At 32.9% G+C, this 27,002-nt stretch overlaps 1 protein-coding gene and 1 pseudogene across 6 annotated transcripts; both read right to left on the bottom strand.

Moving 5' to 3' along the window:
* Positions 1–1,679: 1,679 nt before the first annotated feature.
* Positions 1,680–22,938, bottom strand: LOC146922997 (uncharacterized). Of its 5 annotated transcripts, XM_085715755.1 has the most exons (12): positions 22,594–22,938; positions 22,324–22,349; positions 10,365–10,447; positions 8,464–8,694; positions 8,284–8,387; positions 7,981–8,106; positions 7,491–7,878; positions 6,327–6,844; positions 4,475–4,540; positions 4,275–4,388; positions 2,553–4,193; positions 1,680–2,153 (listed from the first exon to the last, which is right to left on the bottom strand). In XM_085715755.1, the coding sequence occupies exons 11-12, from the start codon at positions 2,919–2,921 to the stop codon at positions 1,902–1,904; spliced, it is 621 nt and encodes a 206-aa protein (XP_085571881.1). In that variant the 5' UTR covers positions 2,922–4,193; positions 4,275–4,388; positions 4,475–4,540; positions 6,327–6,844; positions 7,491–7,878; positions 7,981–8,106; positions 8,284–8,387; positions 8,464–8,694; positions 10,365–10,447; positions 22,324–22,349; positions 22,594–22,938; the 3' UTR covers positions 1,680–1,901. The 5 variants fall into 5 exon arrangements, 1 of the variants encoding a protein (XP_085571881.1); XR_015012661.1 differs by lacking the exons at positions 1,680–2,153; positions 2,553–4,193; positions 4,275–4,388; positions 4,475–4,540 and adding an exon at positions 5,423–5,729 and having other exon boundaries at positions 7,491–7,604; positions 8,190–8,387; XR_015012663.1 differs by lacking the exons at positions 1,680–2,153; positions 2,553–4,193; positions 4,275–4,388; positions 4,475–4,540 and adding an exon at positions 5,423–5,729 and having other exon boundaries at positions 7,491–7,604.
* A 2,414-nt stretch (positions 22,939–25,352) lies between these two features.
* Positions 25,353–26,955, bottom strand: LOC146922996 (F-box/kelch-repeat protein At3g06240-like; annotated as a pseudogene). Its single transcript, XR_015012660.1, has 2 exons — positions 26,707–26,955; positions 25,353–26,424 (listed from the first exon to the last, which is right to left on the bottom strand). The product of XR_015012660.1 is annotated as an F-box/kelch-repeat protein At3g06240-like (transcript).
* Between the last annotated feature and the right edge of the window lie 47 nt (positions 26,956–27,002).

Raw genomic sequence — 27,002 nt, 5'->3', positions numbered from 1 at the left:
TAATGTTACATCGTTTAATATCGTTTTACTCTATACATATTTTTTTTTTAATTTGACTGCCATTCCAATTCATTTGATATGTTTTTAAGATCCTCTATGATTGATGGTTTTCAACAAAAGTTCATAAACTCTTAATTTTGACATGTCTCAATAGCATATAAAATGACTTTTAGATTTGCGCAAAAATTTATATCTATGATCTAAATTTATATCTATGATCTAATATAAACTTACATTCCAACAGTCAAGTTTTAAAAATATGCATCGAGTAAAATTATATTTAACGGTCAAAACTTTGAATAAGATTAGCGTAGTTAAAACGAAATAGGATACTCATCTCAAGGACTTCAATGCTTTTAGAAAATTAAGAGTATAATAAGACAATTCAAATAAGGCAATATGTTACATTTTACTTGTCTTACATTTTACATCTTTTCTTCTCAAAAGAAAAAGTTATTCCAAATTGTATTCTTTTTAATTAAACTAAAAAAGAGTTTATCTTTTACGTATATAAACTAGATGTAAGGAATTTTTCAGAAAGTAGTTGAAACTTGAAATGAGCTTTTCAAGTCAAGTAAAAATATTTAATATTTAACTCAAATTCTACTATTATATATAAAAAATATATATCTTTTATCCTATAAAATAACAATCACCAAACACTTTATAGCTCTACTTCTTAAGCTCTTATTTTTAATGTCCAAAATTAAACTACTTCAAACAGTCTATTGTATCTTTGCAACTCAACCACTTCATAATATTGAAAGTATAGCTTTGTCGGTGATAAATACGGATAAGGATATGAAATTTGTCAACAAGATGATGTGTGTATATATATTTTTTAAATGGAAAATGGCAAACCCTCAAGACAAATCAAACATGTGCTAAATTATGTGCAAGTTGTTTATTTTAAGTTTCTCACTTTAATCAAGTGGTAGGTTCTTGTTAATGAATTTCAGTTAAGTATGAAAGGATCAGAAGAACTAAATTTGAAAAGTCAAACATGTCATTGCATCTTTGTTACACGTATGATAGAGTGGGGGGTAGTATCTTCTTTCATTGTTTAAAGTAAAAATTTCATTGTGCATTTGATAGGATTTTAAAATCCTTCCAAATCAAATAACAATACTCTCGCCCTTTGTTTCATCTCACAATCGGGCATTTGCATTGAGATAGAGAGAGAGAGGCATAAATAACTCAAAAAAAAATTCCTTCTACTTGGTGCGAAGTTGCCAAAGCAAATATTTAGGATCTGTATTATCTTAAGGAACATGGTTGCAAACATCACTATAGGTCATATTTATGTCATAAATCATAAAATAAACATAAATCCTTACTAATTCCAAGTTCCAGAAACAATTTTTGACATAAACCAAACAGATTCTTTAATAACAAACAGTAACCAAGCAAGTTGTTTTACAACCATTTGGCATAGAGTCTAGCTAATATAGCCACCAAGCTATGAAGCCCCGATACGGATACGGATACGGGTACGATACGATACGGGTACGCGAATACGTCAAAAATTTCAAATTTAGGATACGATACTGCTTGGATACGTTTACAATTTTTTTTAATATATATATATATATATATACTAGTTACAAACCCGTGCTTCGCACGGGGTGGATTACTTTTTTTCGGATAATTTTCTTTGCAAACACATCTTTGTTAATGCTTAAAAGTAAACTGATTTCAAATATAGATATTGCATGCATATAAATATAAAATACGATGATCCATAACATATCAAATCCTAGACAGGTCTACCGTAAACGAAACCAAAACAGAAGTTATACAGCATAGATTCTAAAGTAGTTGTGTTTGATGGATTACAAAGTTAAATTTCCAAAACGGCCCCATCATGTTTAATCCCAAAAGTAACCACTACCTTTCGTTGTTTACTGGTCGCGAATGTGTCTGACATACATTTTGGTTGGTGGATCTTCCAAATCAAAGATCAACCTGTCACCCTTTTGTAAGTCGCGGTCTATGACGAAGTCAGACCATTCACCACCCAAAGATTTCTCAGCATTCCTCCTGTCAGCAGTTGTTACCTTGCAATTATATGTCTTGTGTGTCTCCATATCCTCTAAAGTCATCCTTAGATACTTCCTCTTCAAGACTCTCTTGGATATTTGATTAGAAAAATGCTATATGAAATCAAAAATGAACCTGAAACTCACATAGATCGCTTGAGCACAAAATACTTTTTTAAGGTTGATGCTATTAGACGCTAATATATTACAGTTATAACACCATCTAAATCTAATGTAACAGAGGATATGTGGTATGTTATACATGCATGTTTATCTCTTTTCAATTGCTTTATTCATTTGCTACATTTCTCTGCATTTTTTGATAGTCAGCAAGTTTGTATACCTTTATTTTTTGTAGAATATATAAAAATATATTTGAGAAAATCAGAATAATATAGACTATTTTTTTTGCTATCTATCTATCTATGTGTTATTTGTTATTCTTAACAGATTGAATATTTATTTCACAATAGTTGATGATGCTAGATTTATTAAGAATAGCTTTTTACATACCAATGTTGGGGGTCTTTCAATGGAGGCCAAAGCTGTTGTGACATCCTTCTCAAAGTGATGATAATGCACCACATCAGTTTGTTTCAGATTGTTGACAGCACCTGCATTTGGCTGAATTTCATTTCCAGTTCCTGCTTCATCCTTACCATTTGTTTGTTCAGTGTCAGCCTCATCGTCTGAAATAATCTCAATAGGTTCTTCTTTAACTCGCACAGGGAAAACATTTGGAATGTGAATTGCTCCTAGTTGTGTCAGCTTATATATATTCTTGATGCCCTCGTAGTTGAGCCTAATCTTGGTTGGAACCAAAAATCCAAACTCCTTAGCAATTCTGATTCCATTAATCATGTACACCCCTATCTCATCCATGCCAAAATGTGTGACATAGTTAATCCCTTCATCAGAAAGAAGCAATCCAGGAGACTTGAAATTGATTTCTCTGCGATATTCCTTGTAGTAGTGTTTTCGAATATGGACCACATTGACGTATAAAAGACATTGATCAGGATTATTTAAATTATTTATGAAATCCTGTATCTTTATTATTTATATGAGTTTCTTACTTGGTCTGGCCAAACAATAGTTCGAGAATTTCTCCCTTTATAGCTTGTTTCGAGAACCATCTACATTGAAACAAAAAATTACAAATATATTTAAATTGACACAAGAATAAAAGGGTTAGGTAAATCCTGATTGAATTTTTTAAGAGAAATAAAAGTATATGTAATGGAATCTGTGCTTATAGGATAAAAGTAGCATTAACCCTTTTCCCTCAAATTATCTTTTTTCCAGATGAATGTTTTTGAATTGAAAATAATAAAAAAAACAAAATAAAAAATATGAGTAAATTCAAAGAAAACAGAAACGCAGCAGAGGTGTGCGTTTCTTTCTTCCTCCCCATCTTTACCTCACTTAAGACCATAAATTATGAGAATAAAGTAAAGTGAAGTGGAATGAGCTAACATGATTTTAAAGGAATGGTGATTGTACCGTTTTGGGTGGCTTTTAGTGCCCGTTTGTTATAGCTTTTTTAAGAAAATAATCAATTTTTTAAACAAAATAATCACTTTTAAGAGTTTTGCATCCGTTTGTTAATGTTTTTTAAAAAAAACCAGTATCTAAAAAAAAATATCTAAAAACAACTTCAAATGAGAAGCTGTTAAAAGCAGCTTCTCAAAAAATAGATTTTTTTATAGGAGAGAGAAAATATTGTTTAAAAGATTAAACTAATTTTGTAACAAAAAAATCCCTTTTATATAGTTGTATCTAAATAAACTAAATTATTTGTTTAAAAAAAGTTATTTTTATCACGGTAAACAAACGCAAAATAGATTCTGATTTTTCATAAAATCTCTAAAATATAATCTCTAAATTATTTTATGTTAAAATCACTTTTATTTTAATCCTTAACAAACAGACCCTTACACTCTCAGTTACTTATATGTCAGAGTTATCATTGAGCTAAGATTGAGAGCAAACAGATTGAAGATTGACAACACCATTCAACATAAGTAATTCCTTTCCCAAATGACTTATCTTCAAAGCATACAAACCCTTTTATTGAGATTGTTGTTCTTGCATGAGATTGAGATAAAACAGGGCTCTTTTATTAAATCATGATCACACAAGAATATTTCTCACCTGAGATAGCATACGTTTGAATCTTAAAGAAGTGCTTCATTTTGTTTGAAATTATTGAAGAAATAATTATATGCTACTTACAATTGCTACTCTGTCCTTGTCTGCCCTTGTAGTGTAAACAGAAAAAGTAGACACTATAATACAAACGATAGGAGAAATTGCAGCCACCCAAAAGAGTTTCTTATTCTTCTTAGCCTGTTTTATTGCAATATAAAAAGGTTCAATAAATATAAATATTAAATGGAAATGAAGAGAAAAAGGGTAATTTTTGGCATTCTTACAATATACTTGGTTACATAAAGGAAGGCCAAGAATGATAGTCCAATTAATATTATCTGTCAATTCCACTGTAAGCAAAAACAAATATTTGTTACTTCGCACGAGTTGAATATCGCGTTTTTGAAATACTTTGTTATACACGACAAATGAGCAAATTAAGGGAAAAATATGTAGGAGAGAAGTATTGTATACGGATGATTAATTTTTAGGACGCACATGTCTATTTAAAAACATCGCCAAATATTTTTGTTTTGTGTTAACCTCTGGTTTTTAAGGGAAAGGAGGCCGGATAATTTGGAGTTCAATCGGAAGGTAGATAAAAGTCTGACCAATAATTTTTCTAGTGAAAGTCAGGACAAAAAAATTTCACCCATGAATCGAACTCAAATTCATCTGAACAATTCGTCATTTGTTGTCACTCATTAACCACGTGAGTTTAATTGTTCGATGTATCACAAAAGAATTTAAAAAGATAGATTATTTAGATAAAAAAATTTCCTTATTAGTTTTTATTGCATTAGGACATCAATGCCTATTAGAAAACAGGGGTCTACTAAACCTTTCAAATGAATTAGAAAATAGAAAGCAAAATGGAATTCTTCAGACATCAATGTCTATTAGCTTAACCTTTTTTACTGGTGCTGCATAAGAGTGATGAAATCAGATATAGTTGCTCACGGAAAATTGAAAGAAAGTTATATTATCAATCTTCTTAAAAATTGAAGAATAAGATCAAAGATAAATACTCAATTCATATACATAAATGTTCCCTAATGAAAACTATATTAATTACATATAAGGCACGAATGTTGAGAAAGAAAAAAAAAAGACAGCACAATAGTCATTATTATCTATGTTTAGAAATATAGTGAAATATTTAGCCAAGCAAATATGTCTTATAGTTATATATATAAATTGTAAAGAAATTTCAAACTACTGCAAAGTACATATGCATAAGCAACAAACAAATATATTATGATATCATTTGAGAGACTTTCTTTTGTTCCCTTTGTACAATCATCATCTTTTGCAAAACTAACTCAACCTAATTTCTAGAACACGTTTACTGGCACCATAAGAACTTCCCCTGAAACCCCACTAAAGCTCTTGTTAGTTTTTATTGCATTAGGACAATGAAAATTAGATTCTAAGATTTTGGAATATACAATCATTGTCAACACAAATAAAAGCAATTGAGATCTTTCTGTCTTATATTCTGATCAGCAACTATACACGGCCCAGGAGTCAGTTAATCGCCTAAAATATATGAATAACAAACTTAAATTATAGGATCACAACTTAAGAGATTCAATGATTTAGCATGATATACCTTAGTCTTGAAGGAAAGAAAAAGAAAAAATATATAATGATTTGAAAAATCCACTTTGATGTATTTAACTTGCTTGCATTCAACAATTTACTCAATTGTAGGTGAACGGTGATTGGAAAATACAAAATAACAATAACCAAATAGTAAAAATCAAAAAAACTATCTTCCAAACATATAACCAACATGATAAGTTTTGAAAAAATAAACCTTAGAAATCAACCACTATAGTTTGAAGGTGGAATACATTTTCTACACCATACTGTTTAAAAATATTTTATATAATAAATGTAACAATTAAATCAAATTAGAAATTTAAATTCCATAGTAAGCAAACACAATAACAACTAAATACTTCCATTGACTATCATATGCCAGAACAAAACCAAAGAATCATATGACCAAATTTCTAGATTACAAAAAGAAGAAAAATATATGTCGACAAAACAAATAGAAAGAGATCCGTCATTGTGATTCATCAATTATTGTATGTTTCATAGAGAAATGAACACGTTGCATTACTATACCTGTCAAATGCAAGCATAGTGGAACTTGTATTTCAATTGATTCCTATACTGCATTGCTTTTTTTAGTGGGGGTACTGACAGCATGATGCTCACCAAACTAATTCATTAATTTTGCAAAAAAATACACTCATAACTTGTAAAATGATGTAGAAAAATGTGACACTTTATTCCATCCCCATCCACAAAAAACACATGCTCTAAAAATAACACAAACAGAATCTCGATAGCACCAATTATTGCCGGGAAACAAAACCTTAGACCAAACAAAACTTGGGGAAATAACTTGCCATTCTATACTGAATTGAACAGTAAACTTCTACTAAAAAATTCCCGAAACACCTGAACAACTCTAAAGGCAACTACTCTGAATGGCAACAGTTTCTTCTCAAAGGAGTACAAACTCTGGCGTCAAAATACTAATGTAGTTGCAGCCTGTCATACATGTATTTGCTAAGCCATCATAATTGACTCACAAACAGCAAGGCCATCTACAATTCTGCAGATTTGACCCAATTATCCTGCATGAAACATGTCAAAATTCATCCAAAAACAGTCCCCAAACAGCCCAAATCAGTTTAATCATCAATTTAGAATCAAGGATAGTATTCAAAGGTAATAGACATAGTTTAATCATTAAACCTATTGGGATTCCTAAAATCATCATTCAATTACTCAATTAGAGAACTTTAACTCTACTAAATTTAAACCAATTCAAGCTATAATGTTTTTTCAAAGAAAAGAAAGTAAGTTCATTGCCAATAGAACACAACCTAAACAACTGCTAGAAAGTGAATATCTTCAATGCAAAGCTCAGCACTATAACAAAGATCAACAACTAATAGAAACGATGCATTCAGACAAAGCAACAGTCAAATGTTACAACACATTGCCATTGAAGAATTGAACCATGAGAAAATATTAACTTTGATTGATGAGTGTCCTTAACATTGAGTTTTTTAGGTTAGGAAATTGCAATTTGTCAGGAAATAATGGATTGGCTTCAATGAGCTTTTTAAGCTCAACCAACATGACTGCCCGCGCAGACTTAGTATCACCATACTTTGACAACTGTTCATTTTCCCTAATAATTTCCCAAACTCAATGGCTACATCTTACAAACTGAAAATAGGAAATGTAAAAAAGAATTTAAACTTAAATAAGTACCTAAAATTCTCCAATGACAATAGCTGTGCGATTTCCTTGAACAATTCTTCATTAAACGTAGCAAACGCTTTCAAATCCTTCACTCATATCTCTACAGCTTTCGACCGATCATGCCTATACAAATACAATATTTAGAAACAATTTCAAGTATAAGTTTGTGCTGCATGCTAGCGACAAATCAAACTAAAATTCTGAGCATGGTTTTAAACTACTGTTCACAACTGCAATTAAAAGGATTATGAGGTCTCTACAACAAACACCAAAACTGCGTTCAAACTAAAGTTCTTAAAACATCTATTTTCAGTTTGTTGTAGTATAACTGGAGAGCACTCTTCCACTTCTGAAGAAGCAACCACTTCCTGTCCAAGTCATGTAGAGCCCAAAGTATCTAAAGAATGCACATGCAATAAAATTGGAGAGTTTTTAGATGTTATAGGAATCAAACAATATATTAACAAAATAAAAGGCACAAAAATAAATCATAACAGACCTTATGACATTTTAGAATAGGTGTCTTGTTGTTCTTATCCCAATTTTCATCACCGGCTTCAGATCGCTCTAGGTCTTTCAATAAGCTTAAACACTCCTCCTTCCGATACATGGCAATAAAAGGAATCTAAAAAACAGAAAACTCCATATTATGAAAATAAGGGTAATGTAAACTACAGATGCAAATCTCAGAGATCAGATAATACTGACATCTAATTTTTGCATGTGGTGCAGTTCCAAAAATCTGACAATATCATGGTCAATTGGTAGCTCCTGCTCTTTATTTTGGGAAATTGAATCTTACTTGTGAATCCAAACCTTGCAGCCATCGATACCCAATTGATAAAGCCTAATGCCACATTCAAAAACTCCGCAGTAGCTACAGGATACGGTTCAGGGCACAAACATCTGCGCAAAAACGAACATAAACACATATCTTTCACCAAACAAAATACAATATCGAAAGTTGAAATTGAATTCTCACATTACGGAATGAAGATGAAGCGATTTCATGAATCCGAAGTTGGCAGAATCGGGAAAACCGGACCTCAAAATACCGTTGTCAGCCATAGCGAAGTTGAGCGGCGGCACGAATGCTTCATCGGTGTCGTCTGATTTACGCAGCGCTGAAACGTCGTAAATGTGCGCCACTTGAGTCGAGCAAGCTCAAGACTGTTATTGTCATCTCCAATCATTGCAAACTAATCGATTTTTGCTGCACATTTCAAGCACATATAATAATAATATCAGGACAGGTTTCACATGTCTAAAAAGGAGAGGTAATTATACTACAACGGATGAGAATCAACTGAAATAGTAAACAATCATATGATTTTTGGACATGAACACGCTAAAAAAGCTAAGACATGTTTATAAAGTAATAATGTCAGAACTAAGAAACTGACATGTTACTTTCCAACCTGCCTTTCGACAGTTTTATACACTATAGCATAAAAAACTTTTATTTTGGACACAAAGTTACAACTATTAGACAATCTCTAAAATGTCGTGATTTCATAAATATAATGCATAACTTATAAAGTAATAATGCACAACTAATAAACAGAACAAAACAACAAATAAAAGAATATCAAAGCACTTAAAATGGATCTATAGTGCAATGTATAACAGAAATGAATCTATAGTACAATGTACAACAGAAATGGACCAGTTACATTTAACACAGCAGAACAGAAATATGTTAAACTTATGCTCCTCAGTTTAATTATGTTAAGCAAAAGTGCATTAGTACTGCAGGATATATTCTACCTACCATTCACCTCACATAGCTTAGGATTAATGTTATGCACTCTGAAATAACTTTTATGACCACCAGCTAGCATGTGAAAACCTAATGTATCATTTCAAAATGTTGATTTCCTCCATTAAAATGGAAAAAAAACTCCTCAAATCAAAAGACCGATACACCCTCATGGGAGCTTTAACCAACATGAAGATTTTCAATCCCACAGAAACTCACACCTTCTAGGTGTCCTATTTTAAATGAGTTGTCCTAAAATTAACTGACCCTATGTAAAATCAATACTGCTTCATATTTTCTCAGGTTGAACAACAGACACTAACAGAGCAAATTAACAATAGAAATTAAGAGTTACTACAGTTGAAATTAACTATTACTGAAATCACCAAGCACCACAAATCAATCATGTTGCTTACTACCTCGCACAATCAGAAAAGGTAATTGCATAGTCACAGCAAGTGATTCAATCTGGCAGACATGTTAAACATAGAACAGAATTGATTACACTAAAATTAATACAAAAAAAGGTTTCTTAAGCATCAACACTTTAATTTCTTCAAAATCTATTCAAAACATCCCAATGCAGAAACCAAGGAAAAGTTCTTATAAAAATCAATGGCTACATCAAATAACAGACCAAAGAATATTCAATGTATCAAATGACCTCACCATACAATAAAATTTCCAAAAAACAGTATCAGCATCAATAATCTTCAATGCCATTACCAAAATTTTCAATACCATTGCCAAATTTTCATCATCATACGTATACCATAATCAAACTAAACATATAATTTTCTATTCTATAATCAAACTAAATATTTTGCTTGCTTGTGAAGATAAACAGAATTATTTGCTTTTGTTATCTGGAATCTGAACAATTTATAAAGTAATTTTCTTAACTTCTTTCACCATATTCATTGCTACATATAGCCAAAGTTATTACCTTAAGCAATAAACTTTTCAAAATTTTGTGTTCATGTATCACTTTCATAATCATATAACCAAATAATCAGAATCATAACCATTATCAACAATTTCAATTTCATTTACCATATTAATTCAAACCAAAATGAAATCAGAACATGTGTTTATGTAGATAAAAGGTACTTATACAGTTATACCTATAATTTGAGTCCTGGCAATAAGATTCATCAAACACCTCCAACTGTAATTTGTGTTGCTTCATTTTCTAACAAACTCCAATCTATCACCAAACAAAACCAGAGAAAAGAAAGTGAATATAAAAAATCTGTCAAAAATTTAAACATTAAAAAAAAACAGAAATAGTAGTAACAAATGAAGTAGCAATAAACGTCACAAGAAAGGGGGGGTTTGAATTGTGACCCTTTTAAAAATTATTCCTGGAAGTTAAATAAAAATATATGCTCAAGAAAATCTTGGTTAGTGTTAGTAATAATATAATATTATAATATTAGGACCAGAGGACTCTGGATAATAAAATAAATAAAAGGACCAGAAAGTTCTGGAATAAAAGACTGAAATAAATAAAGCAGTAAAGGACCAGAAAACTCTGGATATATAACTGAAATAAATAAAGCAGTAAAGGACCAGAAAACTCTGGATAATTAACTGAAATAAATAAAACGATAAAGGACCAGAAAACTCTGGATATATATAACTGAAATAAATAAAGCGATAAAGGACCAGAAAGTTCTGGATTATTAAGTGGTAGGTTAATTATTTAATTTTAGTTTTAAGGACCAGAGTACTCTGGAAAATTAATATATTTAATTATAGTTATATGTGACGGCCAGAAATTAAGAGATGAGAGAAGAGAGAGAACACAAGAGATTTATCCTGGTTCGCCTAACCGGCTACGTCCAGTCCCCACACTACGTGTGAGATTATCCACTATAGTATCCTGCTATCAGAAACTTCTGAATAGCACTATAATTTGTTGATCACACCAGATCAGTCCGTTACACTCTGTATTATCAACCTCAGCAGGCTTCTACTAATCTTGATCACACAAGAAAAGTTCTATCTCAAACTATTAAGCCTAATAGACTTGAGATCTAGTTACAATTTGTATGGTGATGGGTGTTGGTAAAATATGGAATCTCAAAAGAGAAAAAGTATCTCACGTGGAGATTTCAAAATAATATCTCAAAGAGATATTTTAAATACAAACTCTCAGGGATATCTAAACTTAGAAGAAAGATATGTGTAGTTTGCTTTGTTGTAAACTCTCAGGGATATCTAAGCTTAATAAGAAAGATATGTGTAGTTTGCTTTGTTGTTGTTGTTGAAGAGCTTGAGAATATTTCTTTTGAATATTCACGTGAATGAGAGAATGGAATTCTTGTGTGTAAGCTCTTGAGAATTGCCTTGCCATCTTGTTGTATTTATAGAGGCTGAAGTAATGAAGCTCACTTGAAATTATACATGAACATACAGCTGTGAAGCGTGTATGAAAAACAGCCCATGTGCTCTTGCTTTTGTTGCTTGATGCACAAGTGTTGCAAAAAATGTGTTATTCCAAGTGAAGAATGTTCTGAAGAACATTCTCTGCTTTCTAGCCTTTGTAGACAGCCCACGTGAGGTTGTAATACAGCTGTGCATGAGTTGTAATTGGCTGTGTTTGAATGACAGCATCCTTATCCATATTTGTAGTTTCACCAGAACGTTCTCAAGAACATTCTTTCTTTGTAAAACAACTTTTGTTTCTTCTTTTTCTATGGCACGTGCTTTTCCAATTCATTTTTGAATGCAATGGCCTTTATGTAATCATTTAATATTCTTTCCATTTATGTCATATATCCAAAGTATCTTCTTTTGGTGAGACATAGAGAATATTTTGCTTCTTGAATTTGTTCCAAAAAGTCCAATTATGTCCTTTTGCTTAATTGCTTTGATAAGGACGTTTTTAACTTGTCTTGTGAGCAAAGAACCTTCTTCTTATGTTAAGAACATTCTCATGAAACATTTCTCACAAAATTCATTAGTAGATAACAAGTTAAAAAACAAGTATTAAATGTTTGTAATCTTTAAAACATCAAATAAGGATTTTGTCTTCAACAATCTCCCCCTTTTTGATGATGACAAACATTTATAATTTGTTTTTTGATTTTGATATTTAAATATGAGATTTGATAATTTATTTGTGAAATAATTTTATCAATAACTCCCCCTCAATTTTAGCATCCAAGATCTTTTTGAATAAATTGAGAATATATGCAATAATGCACCAAAGTAAATAATGAACCGAAAATATCATTTCATATATAAAGATAATGATACATACTTCAAGTTCACATAAGGTTCATATATCAAAATAGCATAAAGTAGCAAAATGACATAGAAACAAAATATAAAAAGTGCATAATACAGAAGTACATGGAATGTTTTTAATACAAGGCAGCAATAATATTTAAAGCAGCAAGCTAGCAACCTAAAATATATTCTTGTATGCATCATGTGCGCAGCAACACCATTCCAAAAACAAAAGTTGTACTTCTAATTATCTCCCCCTTTGTCACATAAAAAAGGAGATAAAGCACCAAGTCTTCAAGCTTCACTTAGAAGGAGAAGATCCATCAGAAGAGGATGAATTAGATGGAACCGGCATAGGAATAGCAGGTGGTGGAGGAAAAGGATTAGTCATAGGTGGTTCAACACCCCATTTGGCACTTAGAGAATTGTACCATTGCCTTAAACATGTATTTTCCATAGAATCATACACAGTATGATTCATGATTCCATGAAATGCTTCAAATAACTTCAAGACATCCTTCCTAATCTTTCTTATTTCCCTTTCAACTCTTGTCTTCTTAGGAGGAGGTTCATCCATGGAAGGAGGGAGAGATGCGCCAGTTAGCACATTGAAAGAAGGAGAAGAGGATTGCATTTTATGATGAGGAGTAGGAGACTCATAAAAAGGTGGATCCATGAAAAACTTATCAATTGATTCAGATCTAAACAAGGCTGAAAAATTGTGTTTTGGAGGAGACACATAGAGTGGTGCAGCCACTGACAGTTTGTTTGTGGGAGCAATTTCACCAAAGAAACTTTGCATCTCATACAAGTTTTGAAACTTTGGAAAGATGGGATTTTGAGCAAAGTTTTCTAACAACCTAGCATGGTCTTTAGACACAGGAGAACTCTTTCTAAGAGGTTCTAACTCAGGTTGAAGACATTGAAAAAGATGTTCCATAGAAATAGGATTCTTTCTTTTGGTACCTTGAGAGTGTGACACATTTTCAGCAGGGGGAATGTGAATCTCAGGTTCATCCTTCATTTGATGAACATTCTTAGGTCCAAAGGTTGAGAACTTAAAGCTTGAGAGTTCATCATCAAGTGGAACATTGAGTTCTTTAAGAATTTTTGACAAGGCCATTCCATAAGGGAGAGTGCCCTTTTTGCTTGGATTTTTGGCAGCAAGTATCATGTTTTGAATGATGATGTGAGGTAAATTTAGTGGTTCACCTTTGAACATGTGATAGATGAGTAATATGTCATTGTGAGAAATTTGATCATAGCTGCCATTTTTAGGGAGGAAGCTATAATGACACATGTTTGCTAGAATTTTTGTGGTTGGAAGCAAACTAGAGTATGTGTGGTCTGGTGCATTTGGTTTAAAGATGGTTTTGCACACAGAGTCATAATCTAGACCTAAAGCATCGTACCACTCATCACCAAAAACAATTGTTCCAGAGATAGGAATTTTTAGAATGGTTGAGATTTCATCTAAAGAGATGTGGACTCTAACCCCCTTAATGTTGGAAACAATTAAGTCTTTTTCAGGATAGCATTCAGCCATAAGATAGAAGGCTTGAATGGCCTCTGGGTAGTGTCTTTCCCTAATTTGAAGGAATGGAACCCAACCTAGTTTGTCAGGATATTGTTTGATGAAAATATCATCTTTTTCTAACTTATCAAAGTCATAGTATCTACCTATACCAATGGGCCTAGAAGACCATTTTTCATAAAAGGTAGTGTTCAGGGAAGGATTAATCAGCAGAGGAAACTTAGACTTAGACACAGACAAGTTTCGAGATTTTACCCTTTTGTTTGGACCGGCTTCTTTGACAGAAGAACGTTCTTGAGAACGTTCTGATCTTTCAGAAACTTTCCTTTTTCCTTTCCTCCTTGCAAGAGAAAGTTCTGGAGTATCTTCTTGACCAATTTCCTTCTCCTTTTCTTTGTCACACCGAGGTGGAGATGCATCCTTTTGAGTTTCGATTGGAGATGAGGGTTTCTCAGGAGCAATTGTTGATTGTTGTTCAATTTCAACAACATCAGAGGGATTAGGAAGAGATTCGCTTTCCTTTTCCATTGGAGGAGCGATTGTTTCCTCATTTGTAGAGAGAGGATTAGTTTCCTTAGGAGTAGGAAGAGGAGTGACATTCTTAGAAGTAGGAGTAGGTTGTTGAGCAATTTCCTTTTGGACAACATCATCATCATCATCGCTGATTACATGCACTGTGTTGTCAAGTACATTAGTCTTCCTTTTTCCTATTAACCTTTGCGATTTCCTTGGAGCCAAATTTGGGGCTGAGGTTGCTTTCTTAGTTTTAGATTTAAGATGAGGAGGGGTTTGATTCAAGTTAGGAGCAGAGGCTTGAAAGAGTGGTTGAAGCATGAAGTTTAAAGGCATGGCCCTTACTGGAAGAGAGGGTTCGGTTGGAGTGGGTTCAGGAAGTGAAGAAGGTTCTTCAACAATGTTAGGGTTTGAAGATGGTTTAGGGTTAGGCTCGGTTTGAGGAGAAGAGTGAGGGGTTGCTTTGTTTGGAGTTTGGTAGTCTGAGGATTCCGGTGAGGCTGGTGGAGGGTTCGTCGGAGAGGATGGCCGTGACGGTGGTGAGGGTGGTGATGGAGAGCGAGGTGGAGAAGGTGATGGTGAGGGAGTTCTGAAGTTAGCATGGTTTCCTTTTGTTCTTGCCATTGTTATGGAAGGAAAAAAAGTTTGATTTTTATGGAAGAAGGTTTGTGTTTTTATGGAAGATGAAAAGTTTAGAATGTGGTGGTTTTGCAGAAGAAGAAAGAAAAAGTTGCGGTTTAGGGAAGAGAGAGGGAAGTGAAAGTGATTTGATTGAGAGTGGTATTGGAAACATGAGAGAGTTCAAGTGGGCCTACTTAGTGATGTGATTAGCATCAAACTTGTGTTGGGCAGTGTTAAAATATTTTTAGAACAATCTAATGATGATTTTAGTTCACTTAACTAGAGAAGTACAACTAAAATTTTTGAACGTGAGCCCCACATATGCACACATAGAAAGCACACAAAAAGAATGTTCTATAGACATTCTAAGAATTAACATCCTATTTTTTATGAGGATTTTGAATAATATTTAATTTATCTTTGATGAAATTAAATCTATCTTCAACAAGAGGTTTAGTGAAAATATCAGCTAACTGATTTTCAGTGTCTACGAATATTAATTCGATTTCACTTTTATTCACATGATCTCTAATAAAATGGTGTTTTATTTCAATATGCTTTGATCTTGAATGTTGAATGGGATTTTTTGATAAATTTATAGCACTTGTATTATCACAAAAGACAGGAATATTTGTGTACCTTTTTGAGAAATCTTCGAGTTGATTTCTGATCCACAATACCTGGGAGCAACAATTTGCTGCTGACACATATTCTGCTTCAGTCGTTGACAGAGCGATTGTGTTTTGTTTTCTGCATGACCAACTGATAAGTGCATTCCCGAGGAACTGACATGCTCCACTTGTGCTTTTTCTTTCAATTTTGTCTCCAGCGTAGTCAGCATCACAATAGGCTACAAGATCAAAAGAAGAACCTTTTCTATACCAAAGGCCAAGATCAGTAGTACCTACTAAATATCTGAAAATTCTTTTTACTGCCGTTAAATGAGATTCTTTTGGAGCAGTTTGAAAACGTGCACACAAACCAACTGCAAAGACAATATCTGGTCTACTAGCAGTTAAGTACAACAGGGAACCAATCATTCCCCTGTATTCTTTGTCAGAAATATTTTTCCCGTTTTCATCCTTATCTAAACTTGAGGAAGGATGCATGGGAGTAGCCATAATTTTGGCTTCATTCATTTTATATTTTTTAAGGAGATCTTTAATATATTTTTCTTGACAAATAAATATTCCATCATTTTCTTGTTTAATTTGTAAACCAAGAAAAAATCTTAATTCTCCCATCATACTCATTTCAAATTCACTTTGCATGAGATTGGAAAATTCTTCACACATTTTTTCATTTGTTGATCCAAATATGATGTCATCAACATAGATTTGGACAATTAAAAAATTTGATTCATTGTCTTTTCTAAAAAGTGTGGTGTCAATTTTTCCTCTAGAAAAATTATTTTTGATTAAGAATGTACTTAACCTTTCATACCAAGCTCGTGGAGCTTGTTTAAGACCATATAATGCCTTTGTTAGCTTAAACACATGATTAGGTTTGTTAGTGTTTTTCAAAACCAGGTGGTTGGTGCACATAAACTTCTTCGTTTAAGAATCCATTTAAAAAGGCACTTTTTACATCCATTTGAAATAATTTAATATTTTTATGAGATGCATATGCAAGAAGAATTCGTATTGCTTCTAACCTGGCTACTGGAGCGAATGTTTCATCGTAGTCAATACCTTCTTGTTGATTGTAGCCTTGTGCTACTAATCTGGCTTTGTTTCTGATTACTTTTCCTTCTTCATCCAGCTTATTTCTAAATACCCATCTTGTTCCAATTATGGAATGACCTTGAGGTTTAGAAACAGGATTCCATACTCCGTTTTTCTCAAATTGAGAAAGTTCTTCTTTCATGGCATTTACCCATGATTCTTCACATATAGCTTCATGAATATTTTTTGGTTCAATATGTGAGATCATTGCCATGTTGTTGTTGTTATCTTTGAAGGATAGTCTTGTTCTAATCCCATCAGATGTATTTCCAATAATTTGTTCTGGAGGATGATCACCAACAAGCTTCCAACTTTTTGGAGGAGTTTGAGATGAAGATGCTTGATCTATATTGCTTATAGTTTCTTGATTTTTCAAAATTTCCTCATCATCTTCTTTGTTAGTGACTAAATCATCAAACTCATCAAACACAACATGCATGCTTATTTCCATGGTTTGATTTTTTAGATTAAAAACTCTGTAACCCTTAGAATTTGTTGCATATCCTAAAAAGATTCCTTTATCTGATTTAGAATCAAATTTTCCTAGGTTTTCTTTATCATTTAAAATATAACAAAAACAACCAAAAATATGAAAATAAGAAATGTTTGGTTTTCTGTTTCTCCAGAGTTCGTAAGGGGTTTTGTTTAGAATTTTTCTAATAGAAACACGATTTAGAATATAGCAAGAAGTGTTAATGGCTTCAGCCCAAAAATATTTTTCAACATTTGATTCATTAATCATTGTTCTTGCCATTTCTTGTAGGGTTCGATTTTTTCTTTCAACAACTCCATTTTGTTGGGGAGTTCTTGCACAGGAAAAATTGTGTGAAATACCCTTTTTATCAAAGAATGTTTTAAATGATAAATTTTCAAATTCACCTCCATGATCACTTCTGACGGAGATGATGTTTGATTCTTTTTCATTTTGAACAAGATTACAAAAAATTTCAAAAGCATTAAAAGCTTCGTCTTTGTGTTTTAAAAATAAAACCCATGTATATCTGGAGTAGTCATCGACTATAACAAAACCATATTGTTTTCCAGCAAGACTTGCAGTTCTAACGGGTCCAAATAAATCTATGTGAAGAAGCTCAAGAGGTTTTTTAGTGGAAATAATATTATTTGATTTAAAACTACTCTTGACTTGTTTTCCTCTAGTACATGCTTCACATATCTTATCTTTCTCAAAATTGATTTTTGGAAGACCCCTTACCAAGTCGAGTTGTGATATTTTTGAAATAGTTTTCATACTTACATGTCCAGCTCTTTTATGCCAAATCCATTTGTCTTTGTCAATGGACATAAAGCAAGATTCAGTTGGAAGGTCATCTAAGTATAAAACATAAAGATTTTTCATTCGAGAAGCAGTGAAGAAAATATTTCCCGTGGAAACCTTTTTGACTTCACATATGTTAGGTTTAAAAGTCACTTCAAAGCCACTGTCACATAATTGACTTATGCTTAGTAGATTGTGTTTTAAACCTTCAACATATTGAACATCTTCTATTTTAGCAGAGTTATTCTTACCAATAATACCTTTACCTTTGATTTGACCTTTGTCATTGTTACCAAAGGTTACTGCTCCTCCTTCTCTTTTTATGAAGGAGATAAAGCAGTGTTTGTCCCCTGTCATGTGTCTAGAACAGCCACTGTCCAAGTACCATGGCTTTTTCTTTGCATTTTGAGAGGATTCCTGCATTTTGAGTTAGTGATTTCTTAGGTACCCCAGAGTCTGTGGGTCCTTTTTTGTTAGTTTTCAATAACTCAAGATTTCTAATCTTGAGAAAACAATCAACATCTAAGTGACCACTTCTTTTACAAAAAGTACATTTTTTAAAGAAGGTTCTTTCTTGGTGTTGGAGAGAATGTTCTTTCATTCTTTTCTTTTGAAAGCACATAGATTCACTATGTCCATTTTTGTTACAAAATGAACATCTTAATTTGTCTTTTCCTGGTATAAAAATGTTTTCATATATTTTTTGATGTTTAGAAGCATCAAAACCTATACCAGTATGACTGTTCATTCCTACTTGAGATCCTATAATTTTTTGAAAAGTTTCAGTTGATTTAATGAAAAGAGTTAGATCGTTTCTCAAACTGTTGATTTCATTTTTTAAAAAAATGTTTTCATTTTTAGTGTAAATAGGATTTTGAGTTTTGCTAAGATCTTTCATTTTTTCATTTATTTGAAAATATGAGTCTTGCAAACTTTGAATGATTTTCTTTTGATCATCGTTCATAGTTTGAAGTTTTTCTTTTTCTTCTTTTATTTCATTCATTTCTTTTTGTAAAGAATAACATTTGTTTGTTAAAAAGTTTGAGTCAAATAAAAGACTGTCAATTGTATTTTCTAATTCGTTGTTTAAAGGAGCTTTGTCGAATAGAATTACCTCTTCGTTGTCTGAGTTTGCCATCAAACATATGTTTGCTTCTTCTTCTTTTTCTTCTTCTTCTTGTGGTTCTTCAAGATCGTCCCATGTCATTAATGCCGTTTTCTTAAAAGGAGATTTTTGGTTCCTTTTGTTTTGTGGACATTCATTTTTATAGTGACCTAGCTTGTTGCATCCAAAGCAGGTTACTTGACTTTTATCAACTTCCTTCTTTGAGTTGTCTCGTCTGGTTGGGAAGTATCTTTTGATTTGGTTTCTTCTTTTCATCATTCTTTGAATTTTCTTTGATATTAGAGCTAGTTCATCTTCCGCTTCTTCTTGAACAATCTGTTCTTCTTCTATTTCTTTTTCCTCAATTTGTGAGGATATTTCATCTAGATTGTCTTGAGTAGCTTGAGATGCTTTAAGAGCAATCATTTTTCCCTTCCTCATTGGTTTGTCTTCTTGAAGTAGAACTTCATGAGCTCTTAGTGTCCCAATGAGATCTTCTAAAGCCAAAGTATTCAGATCTTTGGCTTGAGTGATTGCTGTAACCATAGGTCTCCACGTGCTTGGGAGACATCTTAGTATTTTTCTTATTCTGTCATGAGGGGAATATATTTTCCCTAATGACCTTAATTCATTTACTATTGAAGTAAATCTGGAATACATTTCATCAATGTTTTCCTCTTCATTCATTTCGAAAATTTCAAATTTTCTTACGCCAATATCTATTCTTGTTTCTTTTACATGGCTTGTTCCTTCATGGTGAATTTTTAAAGTGTCCCAAATATCTTTTGCAGTATTGCATTCATATATTCTTTCACTTTCTTCCATGGTTAAAGCACATTGTAAAAAGAGTTGAGCTTTAGAGTTTAAGAGAACTCTCTTTTTCTCGTCATCAGTCCATGACGCCTCAGACTTGATAGTCACTACAGCCGTGACTGCGTCAGTGGTTTGTGGTATGAAGTTACCGTCAGTGACAACTTTCCACATATTTATATCTTGAGATTTTAGGAATAGTTCCATTTTCCCTTTCCAGAAGTAATAGTTCTTTCCATTAAATAATGGAGGCCTAGTACACGAAAGTCCTTCTGGTATGTAAGACATTGCTTCTTTCTGGATCTTTTCCTCTAGCACGTGTTAAGTGCTTTATCTTTTTCAGAGACCGGGCTCTGATACCAATTGAAGTAGCAATAAACGTCACAAGAAAGGGGGGGTTTGAATTGTGACCCTTTTAAAAATTATTCCTGGAAGTTAAATAAAAATATATGCTCAAGAAAATCTTGGTTAGTGTTAGTAATAATATAATATTATAATATTAGGACCAGAGGACTCTGGATAATAAAATAAATAAAAGGACCAGAAAGTTCTGGAATAAAAGACTGAAATAAATAAAGCAGTAAAGGACCAGAAAACTCTGGATATATAACTGAAATAAATAAAGCAGTAAAGGACCAGAAAACTCTGGATAATTAACTGAAATAAATAAAACGATAAAGGACCAGAAAACTCTGGATATATATAACTGAAATAAATAAAGCGATAAAGGACCAGAAAGTTCTGGATTATTAAGTGGTAGGTTAATTATTTAATTTTAGTTTTAAGGACCAGAGTACTCTGGAAAATTAATATATTTAATTATAGTTATATGTGACGGCCAGAAATTAAGAGATGAGAGAAGAGAGAGAACACAAGAGATTTATCCTGGTTCGCCTAACCGGCTACGTCCAGTCCCCACACTACGTGTGAGATTATCCACTATAGTATCCTGCTATCAGAAACTTCTGAATAGCACTATAATTTGTTGATCACACCAGATCAGTCCGTTACACTCTGTATTATCAACCTCAGCAGGCTTCTACTAATCTTGATCACACAAGAAAAGTTCTATCTCAAACTATTAAGCCTAATAGACTTGAGATCTAGTTACAATTTGTATGGTGATGGGTGTTGGTAAAATATGGAATCTCAAAAGAGAAAAAGTATCTCACGTGGAGATTTCAAAATAATATCTCAAAGAGATATTTTAAATACAAACTCTCAGGGATATCTAAACTTAGAAGAAAGATATGTGTAGTTTGCTTTGTTGTAAACTCTCAGGGATATCTAAGCTTAATAAGAAAGATATGTGTAGTTTGCTTTGTTGTTGTTGTTGAAGAGCTTGAGAATATTTCTTTTGAATATTCACGTGAATGAGAGAATGGAATTCTTGTGTGTAAGCTCTTGAGAATTGCCTTGCCATCTTGTTGTATTTATAGAGGCTGAAGTAATGAAGCTCACTTGAAATTATACATGAACATACAGCTGTGAAGCGTGTATGAAAAACAGCCCATGTGCTCTTGCTTTTGTTGCTTGATGCACAAGTGTTGCAAAAAATGTGTTATTCCAAGTGAAGAATGTTCTGAAGAACATTCTCTGCTTTCTAGCCTTTGTAGACAGCCCACGTGAGGTTGTAATACAGCTGTGCATGAGTTGTAATTGGCTGTGTTTGAATGACAGCATCCTTATCCATATTTGTAGTTTCACCAGAACGTTCTCAAGAACATTCTTTCTTTGTAAAACAACTTTTGTTTCTTCTTTTTCTATGGCACGTGCTTTTCCAATTCATTTTTGAATGCAATGGCCTTTATGTAATCATTTAATATTCTTTCCATTTATGTCATATATCCAAAGTATCTTCTTTTGGTGAGACATAGAGAATATTTTGCTTCTTGAATTTGTTCCAAAAAGTCCAATTATGTCCTTTTGCTTAATTGCTTTGATAAGGACGTTTTTAACTTGTCTTGTGAGCAAAGAACCTTCTTCTTATGTTAAGAACATTCTCATGAAACATTTCTCACAAAATTCATTAGTAGATAACAAGTTAAAAAACAAGTATTAAATGTTTGTAATCTTTAAAACATCAAATAAGGATTTTGTCTTCAACAACAAATTATTAAGACAACTACCCTAAGTACATATAAATAAATATTCCCAAGGCATTATGAAAAATTATTTTGTGTTATTTTGTAAGAATCAACCAAATTATTTATATCTACCACATATGTAACTGATCTTCTTATATCAAAATATTAATACTTACCCAAATACACTTGTTTTCCACAATCCCTGCATCACAAACACAACCAAAACAACATTCAAATTCATATTTGATGATAACCCAGAAAAGCAATCAACATCAAGAACATAAAACCCCCAAGGTTTCTATTTCAAACCTAATATTTGTTGTGATGAACACAATCTATCAGAAACAAAATTTCAATCCCAAACATAAATCACATGCAAGTTTGAATTTTGATAATAACCCAGAAAATAATTCAACATCAAGAACATAAATTCAATAAAAAAAAACCTGAAGAGGGTCACTTTAGATTGCAAACAGCTCTTAATTCTATTCCAATTACCAATAGAGGACATGCATGACTTTAGATTCATGAAAAACAAAACAAAACGGAACAACAGATTTGCGCCGGCCGGAAAATTGGTGGACGGTGGTGGTGAGTTGAAGAAGGAAAGGGAGAAACGCGTACAGAACAGAGGGAGATTGATAGATATGAGAACGGTGCAGATCGGAGAGTTCGACGGCAAGGTCGACGGCGGCGACGGCGAGATCGACTGCGGCGACCCTTTCTCTTTCGTCCCTCTCCTCTCCCGCGTTCTTTTTCTCGTCCCCCCTTCTTTCTTCCTGTTTCTGTCTCCTTTTTTTTTTTTTTTTTCTTTTCACACATATATAGGCAACAGGAGTCCAATTTGTAATTTACCAAAATGCCCCTGAGAAGGGCAAATTGGTAGTTTCCACAGACATTGATTTTCTTATTTGGTTTAGTAGATATATATATATATATATATATATATATATATATATATATATATATATATTAGACATAAACGCACAAAAAATAAATAGCGTGAAATCTTAAAACTAATTACACCAAGTCAAAATACAATGGACCATTCACCAACTAAGATATTCTTTAAACCAAAAAATACCATATAAACAACCTGCACTATGATGATACCAAGGTAGTATGAAGATAGTCACCCTTTTCAAGTAATGGCCAATATAATGATCCCAATTTACAAAAATTAATACTTGTGATCAAAATACAAATAAAAATTAAATTAAATCAATCAGATACTTCTGGGATACGTATCCGGGAGTATCCTTAACGTATCCTTAAGGTATCCAATATATTTTTAAATAAAAATTAAATTAAATCATTCGGATACTTTTGGGATACGTATCCGGGAGTATCCGCGGAGTATCGGTATCCGATACGTATCCGACACGGGTACGGCACCATTTTGGAGTATCCAGGCTTCATAGCCACCAAGTTGTCAATCCTCAGCACAAAATCCAAGGGGAAATCATATTCACAGACGAAAGAGCTACAATGTGTCTCTTCCACTTTCTAACATAGTTATATTGTAGAAGATAATATAGAGATATCTTATCTGGTATATGATAGAGATATGAGCTTAGAAAATGACATTGATTGCTAGTTAAATAGTTAATAATGTGCATTTTAACTTCTGAGAATAAGTTTATATGATTATATTGAAATTCATATTTTGTAGGATTAGGATTTCCTTTCTGTCCCAGTGTACCACAAGTAATATAATATATAAAATCTTCAGTTATAGGCTATGAAACGCCGACACAGACGCTGACATGACACTCACACGTCAACACTAATAATAATTTGAGAAAATGAATTAAAAATGTAATCGCATGTGTCGGTGTCATGTCAGATGTTGGACACGGACACATGTCGATCACTAGATATGCCTTTGATCATAAGTGTCGGTGCTACAAACGCTATAGAAAGAGGATTTGAACTTTGAAGGTCAAAATGAATTTCATATTTTTCAGGCTGCTGCAAGTGAACCAAACAAGCTTTTAAAACAAAACCTCAACTACTAACTTAGCAGATTTTTTTAACCTTGGACCTTAGAAGATTTTTCTATCAAGAAATGGAACTAATAACATATACACACTTTGATTCTATGATTTCATTAAATATTAAAGAATAAATTAAAAACTATATTGCTCCCACATTTTTTACAAAGAAAACAAAGTTGTGGAAAATGTGCACCTACATGACAAATAAATGATTTCATATACCTTTTATACATCAAGAACAGATACAGGACGAATACTGAGCTATACGGCCTATTAATTATAAAAATGCAGGCAGCAAAGGGATGCCTGTTTACCTTCAAAGTACTAACTGGATTTATATGCAGGCTATTTTGGTCGGTCCGAACTCCATAGACTTTAGATTTAATCAATCCATCTGTTAGATAGCTACTACTATCAATACATAAAGATGCAGCAACCTGTAAATAGTGTTTTCTAAATAACATTGTTTCTGAAAATGAATCTTCACAAGTTACCTAATGTCAGACCCGTATGCAACAATATTAAAACAGAATCAGGGAAAATCACCTGGCAATCTAAACAGAATTTGTGTTAGTCCACATTCGCCGATTTAGGGGAGACTGCTATGCGTTTCTCTATAGGAAGTGTCTAAACAGAATTTTATAACATGTCCATTCCACTTCTAAAATGTAAACTGAATATCTCATCACTTCTAAACGAGGACTGTATATTTTAGTACCTATTTCCAATCAATGATGGATAACAACTAAATATCCAAATAATTAGAACAAATACAAGATAATCCATGTATCAGACCTAAAAGGAGCAGAAATAATTCATTCCATGTATCAGCCTTAATCTATAGAACATGTGTTAATTATGATTTATGATAAGAATGACAAACCGATTCTAATACACAACCGGAAAAAACACTTGTTTTGTCCCAATCTGTATTTGTATTAGGTACACTCGATACCCAACCAACAACTGATACAGACAAAGTTTCATGCATCAAGACCAAATACAGTGGTAACTTTAACACTAAAAAAAGGAACATATGTTTCAACGACTCAGATATCTCTTTATCATTACCTCATTCATCTTGTTAAAGGATTTTTCACTACTTCAGCAAGCGTTCCTCCTAGGCAGTAATCAATTTCAAAATAAACAGAGCTCCCCTACCGCATTTCGAATTTCATATAAAATCCCAAACAAATGTTAAAATATCATTGGACAATAATACAAACATTGCGTAAAAATCCATCACAGTACATAATCTGTGATTAAAGTTACAAGAAAGACAGCCTTAGAGATAACAACATGCTATTACACATCATACTCTTTAAACCTTCTCAATGCTAAATGCTAAAGGCTTCTACCTCATATGATAATACATATAATATGAGCAACTAACAAGCCAGTTTGCATACAAGCAATTTCAGAAAGTTCAACTTAGGCAATGGAATATCAAATTCTAAGAACTAGACTCCTAACCTTGAGGGTGAAAACTCCACACAAAGTCTACAAAAGCAATTAATTGTCAATAACTACAAATGGACGAAGGTTTTTCTTGTAAATGAAAATGTCGCAAAAATGTTCTGCTTTAACACCAATCTCCTCAATCACCCCAGTAGTTAGATCAAAACAAGCTAGTTCATCAAATTTTCTAACAATTATACTGCCTTTCTTCCATACTATGATAGGACGCATAATGCAAGACAAAGGTCCAATATCAATGAGTCTAACCCATGATTCCTCGACGCCAATTTCACCCAGGATTGATATGTGAAAAGACTTTGTCTCTATATGATTAAATATCACAGCAACCTACCCATTTAACACTTGCAGGTTAACATCATCAAAATCATAATCCTTGCCTTCTAAAAAGGGTAAAGGTGTAACAAAACACACCTCATTGCCCAAGTGAAATGACACAAGAACCATATCATAGTCATCATTTTCTTCCCCCAACCAATGACAGATCCCATTCAAGCACACATTATCATCATTTACACAAATTGGCATATCAATATCCATTTTCCTCCAGGAATCAGTTTTTAGACTATATATCTCCCAAAAAGGGTCATGACCCTCCACAACATCCACATATTGGATGAGCTTATAGTCATCCCTAACATGGTCATAGCCAAATCCATGATCCATAACTCCACAGGAAAACTCAGGTTGAGAAGGAGGAATGACCTTAACTTCCTCAGTAGCAGGATTCCAAAATACAACTACAGTCTTGCCGGTGATACAAAGAATGCCATTATCAGAATCTATAATTCGACTAATGGAAAGCTGTGAATCGAGAAATGGAGGTGGAAAATTCAATTTGAGTTTATTCTGAAACTTGTGACCAGAAAGAAAGTAAAAAGAGTTCGGATACTGATTTAAAATGAGAAAAGCATCGTGATAGAGTGGATGAGAATTGGAAATGAACATTTTGATGAAATTAGGGTTTTCAAATAAAAGAGACCATGATTTACAAACACAAGAGAAGCGCTTAATAGATTTGAGAGGAAGTTTAGAAAGAATACACAAAGCAATGTCATCATGAACAAAGTTACTACCGTTACTAACCTTCTTCCCATTCGTTGAAGCCATTTGTCAAACAGTTACCGTGCAAAGTTCAACTACATGATAACAGAAGTAACTACCACGCAGTTAAGGGGGGTGGGTTTGTTTGTGAATGGAGCGGAGGTGATGATGCTGATTGTTTTCCTCGCTGAACGGTTGTGGCTTTTTGGTTTTGTTTGCCCAGCTGCCGGTTTTGGTGTAGGGGTAGTTTGGAGTTTTTTTTGTTTTCTCTAAGGTGTTCGGTCTATATACGGCGTCTTTGGAATCGTTTGTATATTTCTAGTGCCTTCGAGTTTTTT

The sequence above is a fragment of the Medicago sativa genome, chromosome 5, assembly GCF_051527215.1.
Source record: "Medicago sativa cultivar Bolivia chromosome 5, Bolivia_mono, whole genome shotgun sequence".
In the NCBI taxonomy this organism is placed as follows: Eukaryota; Viridiplantae; Streptophyta; class Magnoliopsida; order Fabales; family Fabaceae; genus Medicago; species Medicago sativa.
This window is presented reverse-complemented; position numbering and strand designations above follow the sequence as displayed.

What these genes read in the sequence shown, in the direction of transcription:
- LOC146922997 (XM_085715755.1), bottom strand. Translation starts at nt 2,921, where the DNA reads ATGGATGAGATAGGGGTGTACATGATTAATGGAATCAGAATTGCTAAG. An exon ending in TTGAAAGACCCCCAACATTG is followed by an intron (nt 2,154 to 2,552) that starts GTATGTAAAAAG and finishes GATTTCATATAG; the next exon opens with CATTTTTCTAATCAAATATC.